The 25,123-nt window shown below is 47.4% G+C and overlaps 1 protein-coding gene across 1 annotated transcript in view; it reads right to left on the bottom strand.

The window, feature by feature from the left end:
* Positions 1-25,123, bottom strand: part of LOC139259421 (MAGUK p55 subfamily member 4-like) — a 238,666-nt gene that overhangs the window by 186,762 nt on the left and 26,781 nt on the right. Inside the window, exons 5-8 of the mRNA XM_070874887.1 lie at positions 23,731-23,812; positions 18,700-18,785; positions 12,624-12,698; positions 10,634-10,830 (exon numbers count right to left, since the gene is read on the bottom strand). Coding sequence (XP_070730988.1) covers positions 10,634-10,830; positions 12,624-12,698; positions 18,700-18,785; positions 23,731-23,812 — 440 coding nt within the window. The remainder of the gene's footprint in view (positions 1-10,633; positions 10,831-12,623; positions 12,699-18,699; positions 18,786-23,730; positions 23,813-25,123) is intronic.

Genomic DNA, 25,123 nt, shown 5'->3' with positions numbered 1-25,123 from the left:
GGCCATTTAGCCCCTCGAGCCTGCTCCACCATTCAATAAGATTATGGCTGATCTGATCATGGACTCAGCTCCACTTCCCTGCCCACTCCCCATAACCCTTTACTCCCTTATCGCTCAAAAATCTGTCTATCTACACCTAAATATATTCAATGACCCAGCCTCCACAGCTCTCTGGGGCAGAGAATTCCATAGTTTTACAACCCTCAGAGAAAAAAATTCTCTTCAACTCAGTTTTAAATGGGCGGCCCCTTATTCTAAGACTATATCTTCAATTTTAATTTCCCCTGTGAGTGGAAATATCCTCTCTGCATCCATCTTGTCGAGCCCCCTCATTATCTTATGTTTCAATAAGATCGCCTCACATTCTTCTGAACTCCAATGTGTATAGGCCCAACCTGCACAACCTATCCTCATAAGTCAACCCCCTCATCTCTGGAATCAACCTAGTGAACCTTCTTTGAACAGCCTCCAATGCAAGTATATCCTTCCTTAAATACGGAGACCAATACTACACAGTACTCCAGGTGTGGCCTCACCAATACCCTGTACAGTTGTAGCAGGACTTCTCTGCTTTTATACTCTATCCCCCTTGCAATAAAGGCCAACATTCCATTTGCCTTCCTGATTAATTGCTGTACCTGCATACTAATTTTTTGTGTTTCATGCAAAAGAACCCCCAGGTCTCTCTGTTATGCAGCACTTTGCAAAAAGTGTAGCGGCGTTTGTTATCCGTAGTGTAATAAACAGTTAAAAAGAATACTGAGTTGTGATGAGCCTTGACCATTTTATCTCACCCTGATGGGTTCAGATCGGATTCTGTAATTAGAGGAAAGAGAAAGGTGCGGGTTCACCTACCTATGGGGCTTCAATGTCCATCACCAAGAGTGGCTCGGTAGCACCAGTACTGACTGAGCTGGCCGTGTCCTGAAGGACATAGCTGCCAGAATGGGTCTGCGACTGGTGGTGAGAGAACCAACACGAGGGAAAAACTTACTTGACCTCGTCCTCATCAATCTATCTGTCGCAGATGCATCTGTCCATGTTAGCATTGGTAGCAGTGACCACCGCACTTCGTCATTGTGGAGACGAAGTCCCATCTTCACACTGAAGACACCCTCCATCGTGTTGTGTGACATTACCACCGTGCTAAAAGGGATAGATTCAGAACAGATCTAGCAGCTCAAAACTGGTCATCCATGAGGCGCTGTGGGCCATCAGCAGCAGCAGAATTGTATTCCACCACAATCAGCAACCTCATCACCCAGCAAATCCCTCACTCTACCATTACCATCAAGCCAGAGGATCAACCCTGGTTCAATGAGGAGTGCAGAAGGGCATGCCAGGAGCAGCACCAGGCGTACCTAAAAATGAGGTGCCAACCTGGGGAAGCTGCAACACAGGACTACATGCTTGCTGAAAAGCAGAAGCAGCATGCTATAAACAGAGCTAAGTGATCCCACAATCAACAGATCAGATCAAAGCTCTGCAGTCCTGCCATATCCAGTCATGAATGGTGGTGGACCATTAAACAACTAACAGGAAGAGGAGGCTCCATGAATATTCCCATCCTCAATGATGGCGGAGCCCAGGATGCAAATTCAAAAGATAAGGCTGAAGCGTTTGCAACCATCTTCAGCCAGAAGTGCCAAGTGGGTGGTCCATAATGGCCTCCTCCTGAGGTCCCCACCATCACAGAAGCCAGTCTTCAGCCAATTCGATTCACTCCACGTGATATCAAGAAATGGTTCAGTGCACTGGATACAGCAAAGGCTATGGGCCCCGACAACATCCCAGCTGTCGTGTTGTAGACATGTGCTCCAGAATTAGGCGTGCCTCTAGCCAAGCAGTTCCAGTACAGCTACAACACTGGCATCTATCCCACTGCCCAGATATGTCCTAAATCTATTCCGGCCAATTACCGCCCCGTCAGTCTGCTCTCAATCATCATCAAAGTGATGGAAGGTTTTGTCGACAGTGCTATCAAGCGACACTTACTCACCAATAACAAGAGCAGATCAGAGGTTGGGTATTCTGTGGCTAATGTCTCACCTTCTGACTCCCCAAAGCCTTTCCACCATCTAGAAAGCACAAATCAGAGTGTGATGGAATACTCTCCACTTGGCTGGATGAGTGCAGCTCCAGCAATACTCAAGAAGTTCGACACTATCCAGGACAAAACAGCCTGCTTGATTGGCACCCCATCCACCATTATCATAGTTAGTCCTTCAAAATTGAGGAAGACTTGCTTCCACTCTAAAAGTGAGTTCTCAGATGACTGTACAGTCCATGCGGGAATCACATTCTCTGTAACAGGTAGGACAGACAGTGGTTGAAGGAAAGGGTGGGTGGGGAGCCTAGTTTGCCGCATGCTCCTTCCGCTTCTGCGTTTGATTTCTGCATGCTCTTGGCGACGAGACTCGTGGTGCTCAGCGCCCTTCCCGATGCTCTTCCTCCACTTAGGGCTGTGTTAGGCCAGGGATTCCCAGTTGCCGGTGGGAATGTTACACTTTATCAAGGAGGCTTTGAGAGTGTCCTTGAAACGTTTCCTCTGCCCACCTGGGCTCGCTTGCTCTGTAGGAGTTCCGAGTAGGGCGCTTGCTTTGGGTGTCTTGTGTTGGGCATGCGGATAATGTGTCCCACCCAACGGAGCTGGTCGAGTGCGGTCAGTGCTTCGATACTGGGGATGTTGGCCTGGGCGAGGACGCTGATGTTGGTGCATCTGTCCTCCCATGGACCACCTTAAACATTCACACCCTCTACCAGAACTGGCGTACCGTGAATGCAGTTTGTACCATCTACAAGATGCACCGCAGAAACTCGCCAAGGCAATACCTCCCAAACCTCTACCACCTAGAAGGACAAGGCAGCAGGCGCAAGGGGAACATCATCATCTCCAAGTTCCCCTCCGTGTCACACACCATCCTGACTTGGAAGTATATCGCCATTCCTTCTTCGTTGCTAGGTCAAAATCCTAGAACTCTCGCCCCAACAGCACTGTGAGCGTACCTTCACTACACTGACTATAGCGGTTTAAGATGGCAGCTCACCACCTTCTCAAGAGCAATTAGGGATGGGCAATAAATGCTGCCCTTGCCACTGATGCCCACATCCCATGAATGAATAAAAACAAAACATGGATTTAATGTGAGCAAGTACGATAAATCGGAATATTTTATAAATGGTGGGAAATTAGGAACTCTAGAGGAGCAGTGAGATTTGACACTTCAAGTAGCCAAATCTTTAAAAGCTAGTAGACAGGTACATAAAGCAATCAAAAAGAATGTTGGCCTTTACCTCAAGGGGACTGGATTACAAAGGGGAGGAAGGTATGTAAGATAGAACTTACCTGCATGTTGTGATAATGCTTTTAAATGTGTAATAATGCTTTTTAAACTAATATATGATAAAAATAACTGCAATGTGTGTAAGCTTAGCTAACCATGATACAAGGCTGAGAAGTAAAGCATGATGGTAAATTCAGCCAATATCATGTTAACTGCTAGAAATGTGCTGAAGTAGTATAGAATGCTTTGTTAGGGAAATAGGGTATAAAAGAAACAGAATTTGAACACTAAATCAGCACGAACACAGAGGAAAATAAGAAAGGAAACTACAGTCAATAGAACACAGCAAGAAAGAGACTGCGCCGTAGTCACTCAGGGCTTCCACTGAGGTTTCAAGAAACAGAGTGTTGACTATCGCCTTGTTAAGTATTACTTCTTTGTACTGGATGTAAAGTACTTAATAAATCTGTTGTATTTATAAACAATATACCTGTACCCATCGAGGTTTATTGTGGTCACGAACAAGTCCCTTATGTCAGATTAAGCTGAAAAAGTTACAGGTATGCTTCAGTTGTATAGAGCATTGGTCAGACCCATCTGCAGTACTGCGTTCAGTTCTGGGCATCGCACCTCAGAAGGTTATATTGGCCTTGGAGCAGGTGCAGCACAGATTCACCAGAATGATACCGGGGCTTAGAGGGTTAAATTATGATGACAGATTGCATAACCTTAGTTTTTATTCTCTTGAGAATGAAGATGGAGAGGTTATCTGATTGCGGTGTTTAAAATGTTAAATGGATTCAATAGGATAGTTACAGAGAAACGATTTCCTCTCTTGCAATATTCAAAGAACAAAGGGACACAATCTTAAAATTAGAGCTAGGTCATTGAATAGGGCATTTATTTTACACAAAGGATAGCAGTAATCTGGAATTCCATCGCCCAAAAACTGTGGATGCTGGATTAATTGGAGCTATCAAGACTGAGATCGATAAGATTTTTGTTGGGTAAGGGTATCAAGGATTATGGAGCTAAGATGGATTAATGGAGTTGTGGTACAGATCAGCCATGATCTAATTGAATGGCGGAGCAAGCTTGAAAGACCTACTCCTGTTCCTATGTTCCTAACCCTAAATCTTTTGTGATCGGTGCACAATAACACTTCAATCTTTTTCTCTTTCAACCACTTTCAGTACCGTTCCCAGTAAATTATATGTGTATTCTGTGTTTTGAAGACAACCCATTTACCCTCAGCATTTGTATGCCTATCTAGTAGGGTTGTCCAGTCCACTTCTGTCCTGCATAAATGATGGGCATTTGTATCATGTGTGGACTGGAATTCGATAAGGTGCCACACAAGAGGTTATTGAACAAAATGAGGGCTCACGGGACTGGGGGTAATAAACTAGCATGGATTGAGGATTGGTCAACAGACAGAAAACAGAGAGTAGGAATAAACGGGTCATTTTCGGGATGGCAAGCTGAAACTAGTAGGGTGCTACAAGGATCAGTGCTTGGGCCCCAGCTATTCACAATCTGTATCAATGATTTGGATGAGGGAACCAAATGTAATATATACAAGTTTGCTGAAGTTACAAAGCTAGGTGGGAATGCAAGTTGTGAGAAGGATATAGACAGGCTAAGTGAGTGGGCAAGATCATGACAAATGGAATATAATATGGCGAAATGTGAAGTTATCCACTTTGGTAGAAAAAATAGAAAAGCGGAGTATTTTTTAAATGCTGAGAGATTGGGAAATGTTAGTGTTCAGAGGAACCTGGGTGTCCTTGTACACGGATCACTGAAAGTTATCATGCAGGTACAGCAAGCAATTAAGAAAGCAAATGAAATATTGGCTTTTATTACAAGAGATTTTGAGTATAAGAGTAAAGATGTCTTACTGCAATTATATAGAGCCCTGGTGAGACCATACCTGGAGTATTGTGTAAAGTTTTGGTCCCCTTACCAAAGGAAGGATATACTTGCCATAGAGGGAGTGCAATGAAGGTTCACCAAACTGGTTCTTGGGATGGGGGGATTATCCTATGAAGAGAGATTGATTAGACTAGACCTATATTCTTTAGAGTTTAGAAGAATGTGAGGTGGTCTCATTGAAACATGCAACATTTTTACAGGGCTTGACAGGGTAGATGCAGGGCTGATGTTTCCTCTGGCTGGGGAGTCTAGAACCAGGGGTCACAGTCTCAGATTAAGGGGGTCAGCTATTTAGAACTGAGATGAGGAGAAACTCCTTCACTCAGAGGGTGGTGAATCTTTGGAATTCTCTACCCCAGAGGACTGTGGAGGTTCAATCTTTGAGTATATTCAAGACAGAGATCGATAGATTTTTGGATATTAAGGGAATCATGGGATATGGGGAGAGTGCAGAAAAGTGGAGTTGAGGTAGAAGATCAGCCATGATCTTATTGAATAGCGGAACAGGCTCGAGGGGCCGAATGGCCTGCTCCTGCTCCTAATTCTTACGTACTTATGTAACCCATGTTGTATCTGCCCTGGGAGTGTTTGGGACAGTGTAGAGGCAGTTTTACCCTGTTTCTAACCTGTGCTGTACCTGCTTGGGAGCTTTTGATGGGACAGTGTAGAGGGAGTTTTTCACTGTATTTAACCTGTGCTGTATCTGCCTGAAAGTTTTTGGTGGGGCAGTGTAGAGGGAGTTTTACTCTGTATCTAACCTGTCCTGGGAGTGTTTGATGGGATATTGTAGAGGGAGCTTTTCTTTATATCTAACCCGAGCTGTACCTGCCCTGGGAGTGTTTGATGGAACACTGTAGAGGGAGATTTACTCTGTATCAAACTCGTGCTGATCTTGTCCTGGAAGTATTTGGGGCAGTGTAGAGGGAGCTTTACTCTGTTTCTAACCACCCCTGTACCTGTTCTGGGAGTGTTTGATAGGACAGTGTATAGGGAGCTGTACTCTGTATCTACCCTGTGCTGTACCTGCCCTGGAGTGTTTGGGGCAGTGCAAAGGGAGCTGCACTCTGTATCTAACCCATGCTGTAGCTGCTTGGTTCATCCTACGTTCATCTTTACAATGAGACCCCTTCTCCCTGATCAGGTGGATGTTGAAGGTACGTGGCACATATGTGAAGGAGAGCAGGGAGTTTTCCTGGTGTCCTGATCACACCCTCAAGTAACACTGCCAAAAAAATGATTAACTGGTCATTCATCTCATTGCTGATTTTAGGATCTTGCTGTGTTCAAAGTTGCTGCCAAGAGGGCTAACAAATTGTAACTGCACTTCAAAATGAATTTATTGTTCTTGAAGCATTTTGGGATATTTCTGAGAGATGTGAGTAGAATTATATAAATGCAAGTCTTTTTTTGATGCCGGCACTGGGTTGCTGAAATGAAAATTGTCCACACTCAGGAATTCCCAACCTAAACCCCTCCGCATCTCCCCCTTCTCCTTGAAGATCCTCCTTAAACCGCCTTCTCTTAGTCAAGCTTTTTGCCACCCTTCGCAATATGTCCTTCTTTGGCTCTGCATCTATTTTTTGTCCGATTATGTCTCTATGAAGCAGCTGTATGCTAAAGGTACTTTAGAAATATAAGTTGTTCAGTTGTCCCGGCACTAATATCTTTCCTTTTCAAGAACATAAAATTCACACAATAAACCTGCCTGAAACTAATGAAAAAGCACGGTTTACATTTATATAGCGCCGCGATCTTGGATGAGACGTTAAACGTGAGCTGTCTCAGCTGGACATAAAAGTTCCCATGGCACTATTTCGAAAAAGAGCAGGGGAGTTCTCCCCGGTGTCCTGACCAATATTTATCCCCCAATCAACATAACAAAAACAGATTATCTAGTCATTATCACATTGAAGAAAAGTAAAAGTGGAGGGCAGAGAAACCCAAGGCAAAAATCAAAAAGGGCCACATTACAGCAAAATTCTAAAGGGGCCAAGTGTGTTAGAAAAACAAGCCTGAAGGTTCTTGCCTCAATGCAAGGAGTATTCGTAATAAGGTGGACAAATTAACTGCGCAGGCAGCTATTAACAAATATGATATAATTGACATCACGGAGACACGGCTCCAAGGCTGGGAACTCAACTTCCAGGGGTATTCAATATTCAGGAAGGATAGACTGAAAGGAAAAGGAGGTGGGGTAGCGTTGCTGGTTAAAGAGGAAATTAACGCAATAGTAAGGAAGGACATTAGCTTGGATGATGTGGAATCTGTATGGGTAGAGCTGCGGAATACCAAAGGGCAGAAAACGCTAGTGGGAGTTGTGTACAGACCACCAAAGAGTAGTAGTGAGGTTGGGGACAGCATCAAACAAGAAATTAGGGATGCATGCAATAAGGCTACAGCAGTTATCATGTGCGACTTTAATCTACATATAGATTGGGCTAACCAAACTGGTAGCAATACGGTGGAGGAGGATTTCCTGGAGTGTATTAGGGATGGTTTTCTGGATCAATATGTCAAGGAACCAACCAGAGGGCTGGCCATCCTAGACTGGGTGATGTGCAATGAGAAAGGACTAATTAGCAATCTTGTTGTGCGAGGCCCCTTGGGAAAGAGTGACCATAATATGGTTGAATTCTTTATTAAGATGGAGAGTGACACAGTTAATTCAGAGACTAGGATCCTGAACTTAGGGAAAAGTAACTTCGATGGTATGAGACGTGAATTGGCTAGAATAGAGTGCCGAATGATACTTAAAGGGTTGACAGTGGATAGGCAATGGCAAACATTTAAGGATCACATGGATGAACTTCAACAATTGTAAATCCCGGTCTGGAGTAAAAATAAAACTGGGAAGGTGGCTCAACCGTGACTAACAAGGGAAATTAAGGATAGTGTTAAATCCAAGGAAGAAGCATATAAATTGGCCAGAAAAAGCAGCAAACCTGAGGACAGGGAGAAATTTAGAATTCAGCAGAGGAGGACAAAGGGTTTAATTAGGAGGCTGAAAATAGAGTATGAGAGGAAGCTTGCTGGGAACATAAAAACTGATTGCAAAAGCTTCTATAGATGTGTGAAGAGAAAAAGATTAGTGAAGACAAATGTAAATCCCTTGCAGTCAGAATCAGGTGAATTAATAATGGGGAACAAAGAAATGGCAGACTAATTGAACAAATACTTTGGATCTGTCTTCACGAAGGAAGACACAAACAACATTCTGGAAATACTAGGGGACAGAGGGTCTAGGGAGAAGGAGGAACTGAAGGAAATCCATATAAAGCAGGAAATTGTGTTAGGGAAATTGATGGGATTGAAGGCCGATAAATCCGCAGGGCCTGATAGTCTGCATCCCAGAGTACTTAAGAAAGTGGCCCTAGAAATAGTGGATACATTGGTGATCATTTTCCAACCGTCTACCGACTCTGGATCAATTCCTATGGACTGGAGGGTAGCTCATGTAACACCACTTTTTTAAAAAGAAGGAGTGAGAAAACGGGGAATTATAGACCGGTTAGCCTGACATCACTAGTGGGGAAAATGTTGGAATCAATTATTAAAGATGAAATAGCAGTGCATTTGGAAAGCAGCGACAGGATCGGTCCAAGTCAGCATGGATTTATGAAAGGGAAATCATGCTTGACAAATCTTCGAGAATTTTTTGAGGATGTAGCTAGTAGGGTGGACAATGGAAAACCAGTGGATGTGGTGTATTTGGACTTTCAAAAGGCTTTTGACAAGGTCCCACACAAGAGATTGGTGTGCAAAGTTAAAGCACATGGTATTGGGAGTAATGTATTGATGTGGATAGAGAACTGGTTGGCAGATAGGAAGCAGAGAGTTGGGATAATCGGGTCCTTTTCAGAATGGCAGGCAGTGACTAGTGGGGTGCCGCAGGGCTCAATGCTGAGACCCCAGCTCTTTACAATATATATCAATGAATTAGATGAAGAATTGAGTGTAATATCTCCAAGTTTGCAGATTACACTAAGCTGGGTGGAGGATGCTAAGAGGCTGCAGGGTGACTTGGACAGGTTAGGTGAGTGGGCAAATGCATGGCAGATGCAGTATAATGTGGATAAATGTGAGGTTATCCACTTTGGTGGCAAAAACAGGAAGGCAGAATATTATCTCAATGGCGGCAGATTAGGAAAAGGAGAGTTGCAACGAGACCTGGGTGTCATGGTTCATCAGTCATTGAAAGTTGGCATGCAGGTACAGCAGGCGGTGAAGAAGGCAATGGCATGTTGGCCTTCATAGCTAGGGAATTTGAGTATAGGAGCAGGGAAGTCTTACTGCAGTTCTACAGGGCCTTGATGAGGCCTCACCTGGAATATTGTGTTCAGTTTTGGTCTCCGAATCTGAGGAAGGATGTTCTTGCTATTGAGGGAGTGCAGTGATTCTCAGAATGGCAAGACTGACATATGAGGAGAGACTGGATCGACTGGGCCTGTATTCACTAGAGTTCAGAAGAATGAGAGGGGATCTCATAGAAACATTTAAAATACTGACGGATTGGACAGGTTAGATGCAGGAAGAATGTTCCCGATGTTGGCGAAGTCCAGAACCAGAGGACACAGTCTAAGGATAAGGGGTAAGCTATTTAGGACCGAGATGAGGAGAAACTTCTTCACTCAGAGAGTTGTTAACCTGTGGAATTCTCTGCCGCAGAGAGTTGTTGATGCCAGTTCGTTGGATATATTCAAGAGGGAGTTAGATATGGCCCTTACGGCTAAAGGGATCAATGGAGTATGGAGAGAAAGCAGGGAAGAGGTACTGAGGTGATGATCAGCCATGATCTTATTGAATGATGGTGCAGGCTCGAATGCCCGATTGGCCTACTCCTGCACCTATTTTCTATGTTTCTATGTTTCTATGCTGTTTGTGGGAGCTTGCTATGTGCAAATTGGCTGCTGCGTTTCCTACATTACAACAGTGACTACACTTCAAAAGTACTTTATTGGCTGTACAGTGCTTGGAGTCATCCGGTGGTCATGAAAGGCTCTATATAAACGCAAGTCTTTCTTTTTTTTCCCTTTTAATGTAGGAAATGCGACAGCCAATTTGTGCACAGCAAGCTCCCACAAATAGCAATATGATAATGTTATTTTAGTGATGTTGATTGAGGGATAAATATTAGCCAGGACACCGGGAATAACACTCCCCCACTTCAAAATAGTGCCATGGGAACTTTTACATCCATCTGAGAGGGCAGACGGGGTCTCGATTTAAAGTCTCATCAGATGACGGATGTTGGTGAGCTAGTCTCTCCTGCCCTGTTCATAGGGCAACTGGGAGCTACAACCAGCCTTGCTTATAGATAGCGATAATTCAGCGAGAGGGAGTGGCCTTAGTACTGCACCATTACTTGTCCTCTCACACCAGCCCTGCTGTTACACCTTCAGGGACAGTTATCTTACCTCTTCAGCAGGTTATTGGAGGGAATCAGGCCCGCACACCTTGAGAGAGTTGTAATATTCTGGGCCTGCCACCAGAGCGCATCATTCTGGTCGACAATCTGCAGGATGTCTCCTCTCCTGAAGTTCAGGCCGGCTTCGGGGCAGGGGATCATGGGATCGTACCTTGGGCAGTAATCTACCTGCGCCCTGACATAAATCTGCAGGAAAGGAGGAATTTCAAATAGTTCTGCGTCAAGTGCTGCTACAAAGGGCGTGTGATCAATGGTTTAAAAAGAAAACGTATACGGAGAAAAAAAATCAGAAGAAACCATCAAATCTGAAGCAGAAATAGAGGATGCTGGAAATACACAGGAGGTCAGTCAGCATCTGAAAGAGAACAGGCCGGGTTACCGTTTGGAGTCTAGACCTATCGTCAGAACTGGGGAAGGAGCGGGGTAGGCGACCCCCTTTTTAGTGCTGATCAAAGCAAAAGGGGAGGGGGATAGGAGGGAGGAAGAGCAGGGGATGTTCAATACCGTTCATGAGTTTTTAACAAGCTGCGGAGGAGAAAAGTACTGGATGAGATACAAAGGTTATCCCAATTCACCATCGATCGCACACAAGCTCTCACATCTGGCATATCACCTGTGATGTACAACGTAATTCCAGATATAACTGTATCTTCCACTCCCCTCTCGCCTCTTTTGTTTCTGGTGATTCCCATCCAACCAGAGCAGATACAACGCTTGTTCATTTGCTCCTTCCTACTGGGTCTTTTATTGTGGCCATTTTAGAAGACTGGTTATGTAAATTATGTGAACAATCTCTAGCTCGTGGCATAGGATTGTTACACAGCAATTGTCATTTCTAAGTTCATCACCCACCACAGGGAATCAATAATTTAAGGTGGGTATGGAGTTAATGTTTAGTGTAATTAAAGTAACTAGAGTTGCTATGCTAATTAACAGAGAAAATGAATAGCGAATATCTAAGAAAACAAATTCAGTAAAAGACAATAAGGACAGGTGATCAAACCTTGACACAGAAGTAGGTTTTATGGAGCTTCTTAAAGGAGGAGAGAAAAATAGAAAGTGGAGAGGTTTAGGGAGGGAATTCCAGATCTTAGGCAGCTGAAGGCACTGCTGCCAATGGTGGGGCAGTGATTGATTGCAGTATTACGATGGTAATAAGATAATCAATTAACTAATGGTTTCTGTTTGTTCCTGAGCTCAGATTTTAACCACATATCCTTTCCATCACAAAGACTGCCTATTTCTACCTCTATAATATCGCTGGCCTTCACCCCTACCTCACCCCATCTGCAACTGAAAACCTCATCCATACCTTTGTCACTCCAGGCTTGAAATTTCCAATGCTCTCCTGACTGGTCTATCATCCTCCATGTTCATCTAAAAATGCTCATATCATGTCCCATATGTGTCCCTGCTGCTATACATTGACTCCCAGTTCTCCAAAGCATCTACTCACCAGCATCCAGCTCATCTAAAACTCTGCTGCTGTAACCTATCCCACAATAACCCACTGGGGAGTGATGGGACATGGAGATGGTGGGAGTGAAAATGGGAAGAGTGATGGGGGAGGGAGATGGTGGGAGCGAGAATGAGAAGAGCGATGGGACTGCAAGATGGTGGGGGAGAGGAATAGTGAAGGAATAAGATGTAGAGAATGAGAAATATGTGGACAAAAGAGGTGTCAGAGCGTTCTGGTAGTGAAAGAACACTGGTTAGAGAGGGACAGATTTTGCTGTGGTGTAAAATATGGGGGAAGAGATGGAAGAATGAGAGAGATGGAAAGGGACCGCGTGGTGCTGGTGATGAGGAGTGGATGGTGGGTGGGAGGATTGGGGGTGGGGGGGAAGGCAGAGAGAAGACAGGATTATAGATTAAGGTGATAGGGTCAAAGGTGACATAAATCCCACCTCAACCCTGGGTAAGGTTCTGTATAAAGCAAGCCCATCTCTGAGGGGTAATCATTATGACACAGGCCTTACCGTGTTTTGGGAGGAGCTCACTGGTCGATGTGACACTGGAATAAGCTTGAAAGTGATGGTGCCTTCAGACTTGATCTATTCAAACAGATAATGGATTAATTGTCACTTTTATCAAATACATACTCACAAATAACATATATTAGCAAAACAGTTTGTGAGTAAGGTTTAGGAGCGGAGACCTTTGTTCAATTGTATCCCATTGGCCAACTCTGTCCATGTGCCATTGCATTATTGCATCTTGGTTAGATCATTGTGGTCCATAATCTGATTCCCAATAGGTTAAACCTGATGGAGAGGGCCGAACTCATTACTGCTCCCGCCACTCAGTTTTCAACTTAAACTGCAGATCGAGTCCTGATGATATCTACATAATTTAAAGATGGACCCCACTGCCTACCTGCTCAAAAGGATAAGATCGGGACAAGGCAGAAGGCCACGGGATCAGAGGATCAGAGGGGCCTCAATTTATACCCACCTCCACCACCCTGTTTCTGCCAGGTTGGGGGCGTGGGATTTAAAATTAGGTCAATGTACCAGATTACACATAAAATGTAATCTTGCTGAATCACACACAACTTGTATATATAGCGCATTTAATGTAATAAAACATCTTAAGGCGCTTCACAGGAGCATGATAGAACAAAATTTGACGCCAAGCCACACAAGGGCAGATGACCAAGAGCTTGGTCAAAGAGACAGGCTTTAAGGAGCGTCTTAAAGGAGGAAAGAGAGATAGCGAGGTGGAGATGTTTAGGGAGGGAATTCCACAGCTTAGAGCCTAGGCAACAGAAGACATGACCACCAATGGTTGAGTGATTAAAATCGGGGATGCTCAATGTTATGTCCTTGGATGCTCTAATAATGACTCCAAGAGGCAATGTGTTGTACTTGAACTGTAGTGACCTTAGTCCTTTATTTGTTAACTCCAGAAATCTGCTTTTATACTAGGCCAGGCACACCTATACAGGTAACCTACAAGTCTCCCACTGCTGTGCCCTCTGGTGGCACACCTTGTGATAGTACCAACAGTAGCCATGTAGGATACATGACATCACTCTGCCCCAAGCCTTTAGTACAAATCGCCTCTGCACTGACTGTGCTCTGGGCTTAGCTCTATCTGGTTGACCCTTGACGGGTCGTTTCAATCTTGGGTGAGTAGTTGGTGCAGTAGAGTGCTGGTGGTTGCTGTTTGTGTGTGTCCCTGACCACTCCATTCTCCCCCTTCCACATATAGGTTATGCCGGAGGCTTAGTGCGTTCATATACATTCAAGTTCAGGAAGACAAGTTTGCAGTCATTTGTGGTTTAGTTGTGAGACCGGTACGCTAGACTGGTGAGATACATTATTGATGCGTGCTGGGGATCGGTGACCGGTGCGTAAGGACAAGCTAGCCCCAGAACTGCTGGATGGTGTCCAGGAAGTCTGGTGGCAGCGCAGTGCCCAGTGCTGCCAGTGGGAACCCAGTTGGCTCGAGCTGCCTGCTCTTGGGGCTGTTGCTGTGGTTCCTAGCGTCGGGCAGGTTCACAGATGCCTGTGACCTCCCCGTCTTTTCTTTGCGCCCTGAGTAGCTGCTGCTCCCTGGGGAGCTGTAGTCCAGCAGTGCACAGGGAACTGCTGACTCGCTAGCCTGGGCGTTGTTTGGTTTGGGATCCTGGCTGGTCCTGGTCCCCTTTGGGGGGACTGTAGTGGGTGACCCTTCATTTCCGGGTATGGCCTTGGTGGCGATGGGGTCTGGGGGCTGCACCTTAGCACAGTTTGTTCTTTCAGGCTCATGGCGGTTGGTGCCATCGGGTGCCTGAGAGATGGAGCCAATCAGGGGCAGGGTATCGATACCGGTGCCGTTGCCCTGCTGAGGTCACTTGCTCTGCAACTCGTATGTATTGGCTGCTTGTGGCCACACTCCATGATGCATAACTCTGGTCCCAAGGACATAGGCTACAGCATTGGGTAGTGTGCTGGACCTGTGTGCTCCCGATGGGTGTCTGCCCGCTGCATTGGCTGCGTGCAATTGAAATCCTACATCACACAACTTGTCATTACTTATTGTAGATGCTCTGTAGCTCCGATCGCGATCCCGCGACTTTTCCTCGCTGTTTGCATGTACACAATTCTGATCATCAATTACACATTTTACATGATCGCGCAACTTTTCCTTGCTTATTGTATGTACACAACTCTGATCATCAGTTACACATTTTATCTCTAACTTATAGTTGCTATTACATTGCTTGAGTGTGTGGAACTGTCCCTTTAATTGTAGTGGATTGCAGGCCTGCTTTAAGAGAGCCTTGTTTTCTTTACCCCAATCCTCTTCTCCGTTTGCTTCCACGTGTTGCTCCATCAGCGCTGCAGCTCATGGTCTGGCCGCGGCCATCTTTTTCTTCAGCGCCTCACCTCGTGGTTTGGGCACCATCTTTCCTCCATTCACGATGTCGACTGCGGTGATCCTCTTCTCCCCGGGTTCTGCCACCGAAGCTAGGAAGTCGCCTTTGGATCCGATTTTCTTCCTCCGGAGTCCTGCCACTGGAGCCTGGAAGGTGCGTTCGGGCCGTCTCAGCTGGATCATCTCCACGCAGTCATGCTGGGTGGTCTGTGCCTCGGATGCTATGCTGGTCTGCTCTCTGGTGCCGGGTCCACCATTAAATGAGGGCTTGCTGTGCCTCCGAACGCAGAGGATGTCGATCGCTGGAGAAGTGAAGTCTTCCCACTTCCAATGGATCTTCTCTATCCAGCTTCTTTCGAGCAGCGGTAACTTGTGCACCGCACCATCATGGCGTACCTTTACATTCGCACTACCAATGACTGGGATAAGTTCATCGGTGTAGTTGCGCAGCTTTGCCTGAACCGGGACCAACTTGGGTCTTTCAGCTTGATTGTCCCATAGCCTTTCAAAGGCTTCTTGATTCATTACTGACTGGCTCGCCCCCGTGTCCACTTCCATGAAGACTGGAACGCCATCTATCTCGACTTCCATCCTCAACGGGGAACACTCAGTGGTGCAGGTAAACATGCTATATACCTCATCGTGGGGCTGAGCTGCCTCTCTGCCTATCGTTTCATAATCCGTGCTGGATTCATGGCCATCTGCAGACTCTTCATCAACACAGTGAGTCATATTTCTCTTACACATTCGCTAGAGGTGGCCCTTTGTGCTGCAGCCCTTACATACATAGGCTTTAAAGTGGCACTGGTGAGCCCTGTGATTCCCTCCACAATGCCAGCATGGAGCTACTCGATTAGCCCCCCTCTGAGTTAAGGGATTGGGGGCCTGTTCTCTCTCCCCTGAGAGGGTTTGCGTTCTACAGTCCAGCCTCTAAAAGGCGCCACTCGGTGTACAGTACCTGCCGGGTTTGAGTCCTGTGGGTGTATCATCTGTCTAGAGCCGCAGGTCGAGGTCACAGAGATGGCCTTCTACTGTGGTATCCGCCGACAGTAACTTATGAAGAAGGCCCTTATGTAGAAGTGGTCGATTCCAATGACAAAAATGTCCCGCAGCGCATCGTTGAGGTGGTCGCCGAAATCACACGGTGCCACAAGCCTCCTGAGGTCTGCAGCGTATTTCGTAATTTCCTGGCCTTCGGGCCGTCGGCGGGTGTAGAACCTGTGTCTGGATGTGAGGATGCTCTCCTTGGGTTTGAGTTGCTCATGGATCAGGGTTACGAGCTCCTTGTATGTCTTGGTTGTTGTCTTTGCTGGCACCAGCAAGTCCCTGACGAGGCCATAGTTGGTGGGCCCACAACTGGTTAGCCGGATAGCTCTGCGCTTATCAGACAGTGTGGCCAGGAATTCGCCTGTCAGGTAGTTTGCTGTGAAGAAATGGTCGAGCCTCTCCACAAAGGTGTCCCAATCATCACCATCGGCGAACTGCTGCAACGTACCAAGAGTAGCTATGTTCGCGTGAAAGTCCGTAATCTCGTCGCTAATTGTTATGTCCTTGGATACTCGAGTAATGACTCCACGATGCAATGTGTTGTACTTGAACTGCAGTGACCTTAGTCCTTTATTTGTTAACTCCAGAGAGAGGATCACACTTGGTGGCCTGCCTTTTATACTAGACCAGGCACACCTGTACAGGTAACCTACAAGTCTCCCACTGCTGTGCCCTCTGGTGGCACACCTTGTGATAGTACTAGCAGTAGCCATGTAGGATACATGACACTCAAGAGGCCAAAATTAGAGGAGCACAGATATCTCGGGTGGTTGTGAGGTTGGAGGAGATTACAGAAGCCATGGAGGGATTTGAAAACAAGGATGAGAATTTTTAAATCAAGGTGTTGCTTAAACGGGAGCCAATGTAGATCAGCAAGCACAGGTGTGATGGGTGAACAGGATTTAGTTCGAGTTAGGACACAGGCAGCAGAATTTTGGATGACCTCAAGTTTACATAGGGTAGAATGTGGGAGGTCAGCCACGAGTGTGTTGGAATTGTCAAGTCTAGAGGTAACAAAGGCATGGACAAGGGCTTCAGCAGCAGATGCGCTGAGGCAGGGGCAGAGTCGAGCAATGTTCCAGAGGTGGAAATAGGCGGTCTTAGTGATGGCGCGGATATGTAGTCAGAAGCTCATCTTGGGGTCAAATACGGTAGCATAGTGGTTATGTTACTGGGTTAGTAATCCAGAGACCTGTATTATTGATCCAAAGACATGAGTTCAAATACCACCATGGCAGCTGAGGAATTTAAATTCAATGAAATAAATCTGGAATAAAAAGCTAGCGTCAGTAATGGTGACCATGAAACAACCGGATTGTCGCAAAAACCGCTGGTTCACTAATGTCCTTTAGAGAAGAAAATCTGTTGTCCTTATCTGGTCTGGCATATATATGACTCCAGACCCACAGCAATGTGGTTGACTCTTAACTACCCTCTGAAACGGTCCTCACCAAAATGGCAGTTGCTGAGTACCATGCCAGAGAAGGACGCTAGTGTGGCAGCTGCCATTTTTCTACTGGATCACAGTGAAAACTCGTGGTGGTAAGTTGGCCAATTTCTAGGCCTCTGACTCTCACTGGGGTACAGGTTCCCTCCTGTCCTGAAGAATCTGATTCACTGGGGAACGGGTCCCTCCTCACTTGAAGACTCTGACTCACTGAAGTATAGTTCCTCCTCTCTTGAAGACTCTGACTGTCACTAGAGAATGGGTCCCCTCCTCTCCTGAAGACTGACTCTCACTGGGGTACAGGTCTGCTCCTGACCTGAAGACTCTGATTCTCACTGGGGAATAGTTCCTCCTCTCCTGAAGACTCTGACTCTCCCTGGGGTATGGGCCCCTCCTCTCCTGAAGATTCTGAATCTCATTAGGGTATAGTTCCTCCTGAAGCTGATGACTATTGCATTTGGGCCACACCCTGCTCCTTCTGGCCCATATGGAAACCTCTCCTTGTTGGGCCTCCTTTGGCCCTGGCCGCTGTTCCCAACAGGTTTGGCCTGGCGGGGAAACCACCACTGCCTCAGGTAATAATCGCAGATTGGGCCTTGATTAGGTCATAGGAGCCTGTTCTACATATTTAAAGAGGACACCATTGGCTTGTGACCGGGTGTCCTTGACGCCTGAATTTAATTTGCAGTCAGCCAGATTGGGACGATAACGGAGTAAGTCATCCGCTCCATTTTAACTGCTCCCTCTTGCCTGGGTTTCTCCTAATGGTGGGGTGGGGTGGGGTTAAAATCAACTCCAGTGGGTAAATGACAAGGCAGTGTGTACTGAAACACAAAGACCAGGTCATACTGAGTAGGTCTACGATGAGTTATCTGTTCTTAGTCAGGGCAGGACTCAGAGGAGCAAACAGGCCTCAGGATGTGCCAGGGCTCCTGGTCACCCCCCCAGTGATTCCTGCTGGAAAGTGTGTAGATATGGGTGAGGACAGGATTGGAGACCCTTACAGAAAATCCAGCTGACACCCATGGGCTAGAGCTACATGTGGAGGCTGAGCATCTGGGTGAAGTACTGCAGGGGAGCCAGTGCCTTGAGACCCCAGCCAGTGGCAGCACCTTTTGGAGAGAGTATGATACTGGGGGCAGGAAGGATGACCATGAATACAGTGAGGAAGCAGCAGTTACACTGCAAGAAGCTGTTACCAGTAGCTGGATAATATGTTCGGGCTCGAGCCCAGCGACTGGTATCTCGTTTACTTCGACCAGCTTATCGCCAGCAAACAGCAATCCTGAAATGACAGACAGGAAGTGCCTGTTAGTAAGTGGCAGTGGATTGAGTTCATTAGCACTCTACCAAGAATCTATGGCTAACACCACCCACTGTATCCCACCCATCCCCACCTCAGCCCATCTCCTGTTTTTCTTTTGCTTCCAACTCCTTCCAGGCAGCTTTAGGGGGCGTTAGTAATATCAGCCAATTTGCAGTCCATGCAATTATCAAGTAGGTTACTGATGCCTTGTTTGTGAAAGCAAACACCTTCAGCTCTTTCCCCATGGACAAAAGGAAGTAACGGGAGAGAGTTGGAGTGGTGGGGCGCGAATTGTAGGATTACGTAAAGTACCGGACACAAACTTTGCCCTCCTGACCACAACACTGTGGGCTTCCACGTCATCAGTGTGCTGTTAGTCTGCGTAGCTCACCGCCCACTTTCCCAGCAGCTTCATCTTACACTTGTACCCCTGCCCCCAACCTCTCAGAGCACCCACAGGGCATCAGTGAGACTAGAAATGGCAGGATGCAATCCCACTCCAAGATTTGAGGTCAGAAAATATTGTTATTAATTTTACAGCTGTTTCTTACAAAGGGAGGAGTTGGGGGGTGGGAGGCACTTGCATCTGTCTAAGGGGAGAGGGGCCTGACTGCTTCCCCAGACAGGGCACAGTATGTGGACTTTGGAGGAAGGCAAGTGTGAGGTGCGGCTCCTGTGGTGGGCACCCGCCATTGGGATTTAAACGGTCAGCCATGGAATGTACCCCACCCACCCACTGCTGGTTTTCAGCCCCAATCTGACTTGTTGTAGCACTGCCCTGGTGTAGCGTCCTCTCCGCCCACCACCCCCCCTGGTGTAGAACTGCACCCCCACCACCTCAGTGTAGAGCTCTCCCCGATGTAGAGTTCCCCCCCTCCCCCGGTGGCGAGCCCCCTACCCCTCCCCCCCCACTGGAGAGTTCCCCCATTAGTGTTGAGCCACCCCTCCCCCGGTGTCCTTCTTGGTGGTAGAGGTCGCGGGTTTGGAAGGTGCTGCCGAAGAAGCCTTGGCGAGTTGCTGCAGTGCATCTTGTAGATGGTACACACTGCAGCCACGGCACACCGGTGGTGGAGGGAGTGAATGTTTAAGGTGGTGGATGGGGTGCCGATCAAGTGGGCTGTTTGTCCTGGATGGTGTCGAGCTTCCTGAGTGTTGTTGAAGCTGCACTCATCCAGGCAAGTGGAGAGGCCCAGCTGCCGCCGCTGGAGGCTACCAGATCGCCGCTGGAGGGGTGGAAGCCCGATCGTCTGGTCGGAGGCTCACCTGGCTTGCCGGGCGTCGTCAAAGATTGGGGATCGGGTGGGGCAGCTGAGTTGACGTTGAAGGAGGAGGTCACCGAAGGAGGGAAGAGGTCCAGGTCCAGGTCCAGGTACAGGTCCAGGTCGCCGCTGCAGGAGGCTTGGTCGTCGCAGGTAGTCCGGTTGTCGTCTCCGATGAGTGGTGTGGCGGTTTGGAGGGAAGGTTCGGCCCTTAGGTAGGCCCGAGTTTGTGGGATTTGTGGGATTAGGGTTTTAAGTAAAGTTTTAAGAAAATGCACTCCCTATCAGGGTCTATTAAAGCTAGGGGAGGTTTAGACAGTGGGAGAGGGGAGGTTGAGGGTAAAAAGTTGTCGGATGGTGGATCAGCTCCGCTGGGCAGGCCACATTGTCCACATGCCAGACACGAGACTCCCAAAGTAAGTGCTCTACTCGGAATTCCTTCACGGCAAACGAGCCAAAGGTGGGCAGAGGAAACGTTACAAGGACACCCTCAAAGCCTCCCTGATGAAGTGCAACATCCTCACCGACACCTGGGAGTCCCTGGCCCAAGACCGCCCTAAGTGGAGGACGTGCATCCGGGAGGTCACTGAGTACCTCGAGTCTCATCGCCGACTGCATGCAGAAAACCAGCGCAGGCAGCGGAAAGAGCATGCGGCAAACCAGTCCCACCCTCCTTTACCCTCAACGACTATCTGTCCCACCTGTGACAGGGACTGTGGTTCTCGTATTGGACTGTTAGTCACTTAAGAACTCATTTTTAGAGTGGAAGCAAGTCTTCCTCGATTCCGAGGGACTGCCTATGATGATGATGCGTCCAGGCAAGTGGAGTGTATTGCATCCCACTCTGAGCCTGTGCCTTGTATATGGTGGAAAGGCTTTGGGGAGTCAGGAGGTGAGACACTCGCTGCAGAATACCCAGACCTGCTCTTTTAGCCGCAGTATTTATGTGGCTGGTCCAGTTAAGTTTCTGGTCAATGGTGACCCCCTGGATATTGATGCTGTGGGATTCAGCGATGGTAATGCCACTGAATATCAAGGGGAGGTGGTTTGACTCTTGCTTGTTGGAGGTGATCATTGCCTGGCGCAAATGTTAATTGTCATTTATCAGCCTCTATGTTGTTCAGGTCTTGCTGCACATGGACTGCTTCATTACCTGAGGAATTGGGAATGGATTTGAACACTGCAATCATCAGTGAACATCCCCACTTCTGGCCTTATGATGGAGGAACAAATTGATGAAGCAGCACTGTGGGACTAGGAGGTGTAAAAAGTGCTCCTCCAGGCCCCACAAGAAAGACTGCAAAAGCTTCCATAAATATGTGAAGAGAAAAAGATTAGTGAAGACAAATGTAGGTCCCTTGCAGTCGGATTCAGATGAATTTATAATGGGGAACAAAGAAATGGCAGACCAACTGAACAAATACTTCGGTTCTGTCTTCACGAAGGAAGACACGAATAACCTTACGAATGTACTAGGGGACAGTGGGTCTAGTGAGAAGGAGGAATTGAAGGATATCCTTATTAGGAGGGAAATTGTGTTAGGGAAATTGATGGGATTGAAGGCTGATAAATCCCTGGGGCTTGATAGTCTGCATCCCAGAGTACTTAAGGAAGTGGCCCTAGAAATAGTGGATGCATTGGTGATCATTTTCCAACAGTCTATCGACTCTGGATCAGTTCCTATGGACTGGAGGGTAGCTAATGTAACACCACTTTTTAAAAAAGGAGGGAGAGAGAAAACGGGTAATTATAGACCGGTTAGCCTGACATCAGTAGTGGGGAAAATGTTTGAATCAATCATTAAGGATGAAATAGCAGTGCATTTGGAAAGCAGCGACAGGATCGGTCCAAGTCAGCATGGATTTATGAAAGGGAAATCATGCTTGACGAATCTTCTGGAATTTTTTGAGGATGTAACTAGCAGAGTGGACAAGGGACAACCAGTGGTTGTGGTGTATTTGGACATTCAAAAGGCTTTTGACAAGGTCCCGCACAAGAGATTGGTGTGCAAAGTCAAAGCGCATGTTATTGGGGGTAATGTACTGACGTGGATAGAGAACTGTTTGGCAGACAGGAAGCAGAGAGTCGGGATAAATGGGTCCTTTTCAGAATGGCAGGCAGTGACTAGCGGAGTGCCGCAGGGCTCAGTACTGGGACCTCAGCTCTTTACAATATACATTAACGATTTGGATGAAAGAATTGAGTGTAATATCTCCAAGTTTGCAGATGACACTAAACTGGGTGGCGGTGTGAGCTGTGAGGGAGACGTGAAGAGGCTGCAGGGTGACTTGGACAGGTTAGGTGAGTGGGCAAATGCATGGCAGATGCAGTATAATGTGGATAAATGTGAGGTTATCCACTTTGGTGGCAAAAACATAAAGGCAGAATATTATCTGAATGGCGGCAGATTGGGAAAAGGGGACGTGCAACGAGACCTGGGTGTCATGGTTCATCAGTCATTGAAGGTTAGCATGCAGGTACAACAGGCGGTGAAGAAGGCAAATGGTATGTTGGCCTTCATAGCTAGGGGATTTGAGTATAGGAGCAGGGAGGTCTTACTGCAGTTGTACAGGGCCTTAGTGAGGCCTCACCTGGAATATTGTGTTCAGTTTTGGTCTTCTAATCTGAGGAAGGACGTTCTTGCTATTGAGGGAGTGCAGCGAAGGTTCACCAGACTAATTCCAGGGAAGGCTGGACTGTCATAAGAGGAGAGACTGGATCAACTGGGCCTTTATTCACTGGAGTTTAGAAGGATGAGAGGGGATCTCATAGAAACGTATAAGATTCTGACGGGACTGGACAGGTTAGATGCGGGAAGAATGTTCCCGATGTTGGGAAAGTCCAGAACCAGGGGACATAGTCTTAGGATAAGGGGTAGGCCATTTAGGACTGAGATGAGGAGAAACTTCTTCACTCAGAGAGTTGTTAACCTGTGGAATTCCCTGCCGCAGACAGTTGTTGATGTCAGTTCATTGGATATGTTCAAGAGGAAGTTAGATATGGCCCTTACGGCTAAGGGGATCAAGGGGTATGGAGAGAAAGCAGGAAAGGGGTACTGAAGGAATGATCAGCCATGATCTTCTTGATTGGCGGTGCAGGCTCGAAGGGCCGAATGGCCTACTCCTGCACCTATTTTCTATGTTTCTATGTTTCTATGTTTAGGCCTCCCCAGCTCCGTCTCCCCACCTCCGGCCCCCACCTTCCCTCTCGCGAGCTCCTCCCGAAACTCGCTGCCCATGACTTACCTTCTTGCCCTCTTACCTCCTGAACTTACGTTCCTACCCGCAAGGCCAGCTGCCGCTTTCACCCCCCAACTCTGTTATCGGGCTGGCAACCGATGGGCAGCATGGCGGTGAAGCCTGGACAATCATGCTGTTGAAGTCGAGCGCGTTTGATGCCAGCCCGACCAAATCCTGCGCCTAGTTGAAATTCCCACTACTGCCACTAGCTGGGGTGGGTTCGAACCATGCCAATAATCCCCGGCATTCACTCAATGCCGGCTGCAGTTAAACCCACCTCTTGTGGGGGTGGGGGGGGGGCAATATTCCGAGCACCCACTGGCAGCGAGGATCTTCACCCACTGAAAGTGGCTGGAGCAGTCGAGCCTCCGCACGCCCTCGGACACTTTGGCCGACTGCACCCACGTTCCCTTGGGGTTTACTCACCACTGCGGTCAGCGAGACCGCCACGGATCACTCGAGCTATCACGATGGCTCCTGTCACCTCATGACGTTTAATAGTAGCCCCCTGTGTATCGAGAAACAAGGGAGGTTAGAGATTTGTAGAGCATTGCAGATCTCACCCAGCTTCATTGTAGTTGCTTAACACCGAATGAGAAGGCAGCTCTGCTTCAACACATCCAGCACTACAATTATTGAGAATGTCACTTGCTCTGTAATCACTTTTGTTGTGAGTTAATCTGCATTTAGAATAGAATAGAATCATGGGGGCTGAAATTACCCTCCACCTGGTTTGGGGCGGGTAATTTGAATTAACTGAAGATTTAGCGCCGTAGTGATGGGATGGAGAATGGAGCAATATTCGGGACTTTGTTTTTTGCGAAGCCTCCCTGCGCTCGCGGGCGCTGTTGGAGGCGGGAGCGGGCGGAGCAGAGTCGGGAGCAGGTGGAACGGAGTTGCAATGTCCCTCCCCTTCATTTCAAGGTGAGGGACGCTGTGAGACCTCGTGAGGCCTCCGTGGTGCCCAATGGGCCATCAGGGAGGGGTTCAGCCGGGCCAACAGCCCGCACCCCCAAGAAGAGGTGTTGGGCTGCCTGTTATCGGCGCAGCCGAACCAGCGGCCGCCATTGTCAGGAGTCAGCTGACAATTAAACCCCTTTAAAGGCGGCCGCAGCATCCAGCCACCGGAAGCTTCGTGCTTCGCGAAGTTGTCGGGAGCACTGACCAGCGCTGACCGCACTCCCGTGGGGCAATTCCTCCCATGGGGTGGAAAGTGGATTGGCGCCGGGCGGGGCGGAAAAGACGGCGCATGGGGAAAGCCCGTTTTCACCGCCCCTGGTCCGTGGGCAATTACAGATGGGTCAAGCCCTTCACCTGCCCATGGGCGGGAAGTCCTTACCGCCCCAAAAGGGACAATTTTGGCCCCATAGAATATAGTACAGAAGGTTGCCATTCTACTATGTGCTGGCTCTTTTGAAGAGTAATTTAGTTCCAAAAGCCCTCCACCACTGGGATTTTCCTTGCATCCTGTCTGGGTCTGTGGTAGACTAATTGATCGCGATTGCTTTATTTAGTGGCCTCGTTCTGGGCTGTACTATTTTATGATTCTATTCCACTCTTGTTGTGGGAGAAGCTAGCACACAATAGGAGGGAGCTACCAGCACAGGAGAATGCCCTACTATACTCCGGACACTGAGTCTTATGGAAGAGGCCATCATTAACATAGGAAGACACACAACAGTCAACATTGGAGATGGTGAAGCTGGAAGCCTGGCACAGGAGGGGTTCTTGCCATTTTCCTTTCTTTTTCCTTTCTATTTAACTCTTTCGGAACATAGAAATAGCTAGAATAAAAAATACCAAGGTCCATCTAGTTCAT

The sequence above is a fragment of the Pristiophorus japonicus genome, chromosome 3 (assembly GCF_044704955.1).
Source record: "Pristiophorus japonicus isolate sPriJap1 chromosome 3, sPriJap1.hap1, whole genome shotgun sequence".
NCBI classification, from domain to species: Eukaryota; Metazoa; Chordata; class Chondrichthyes; family Pristiophoridae; genus Pristiophorus; species Pristiophorus japonicus.
This window is presented reverse-complemented; position numbering and strand designations above follow the sequence as displayed.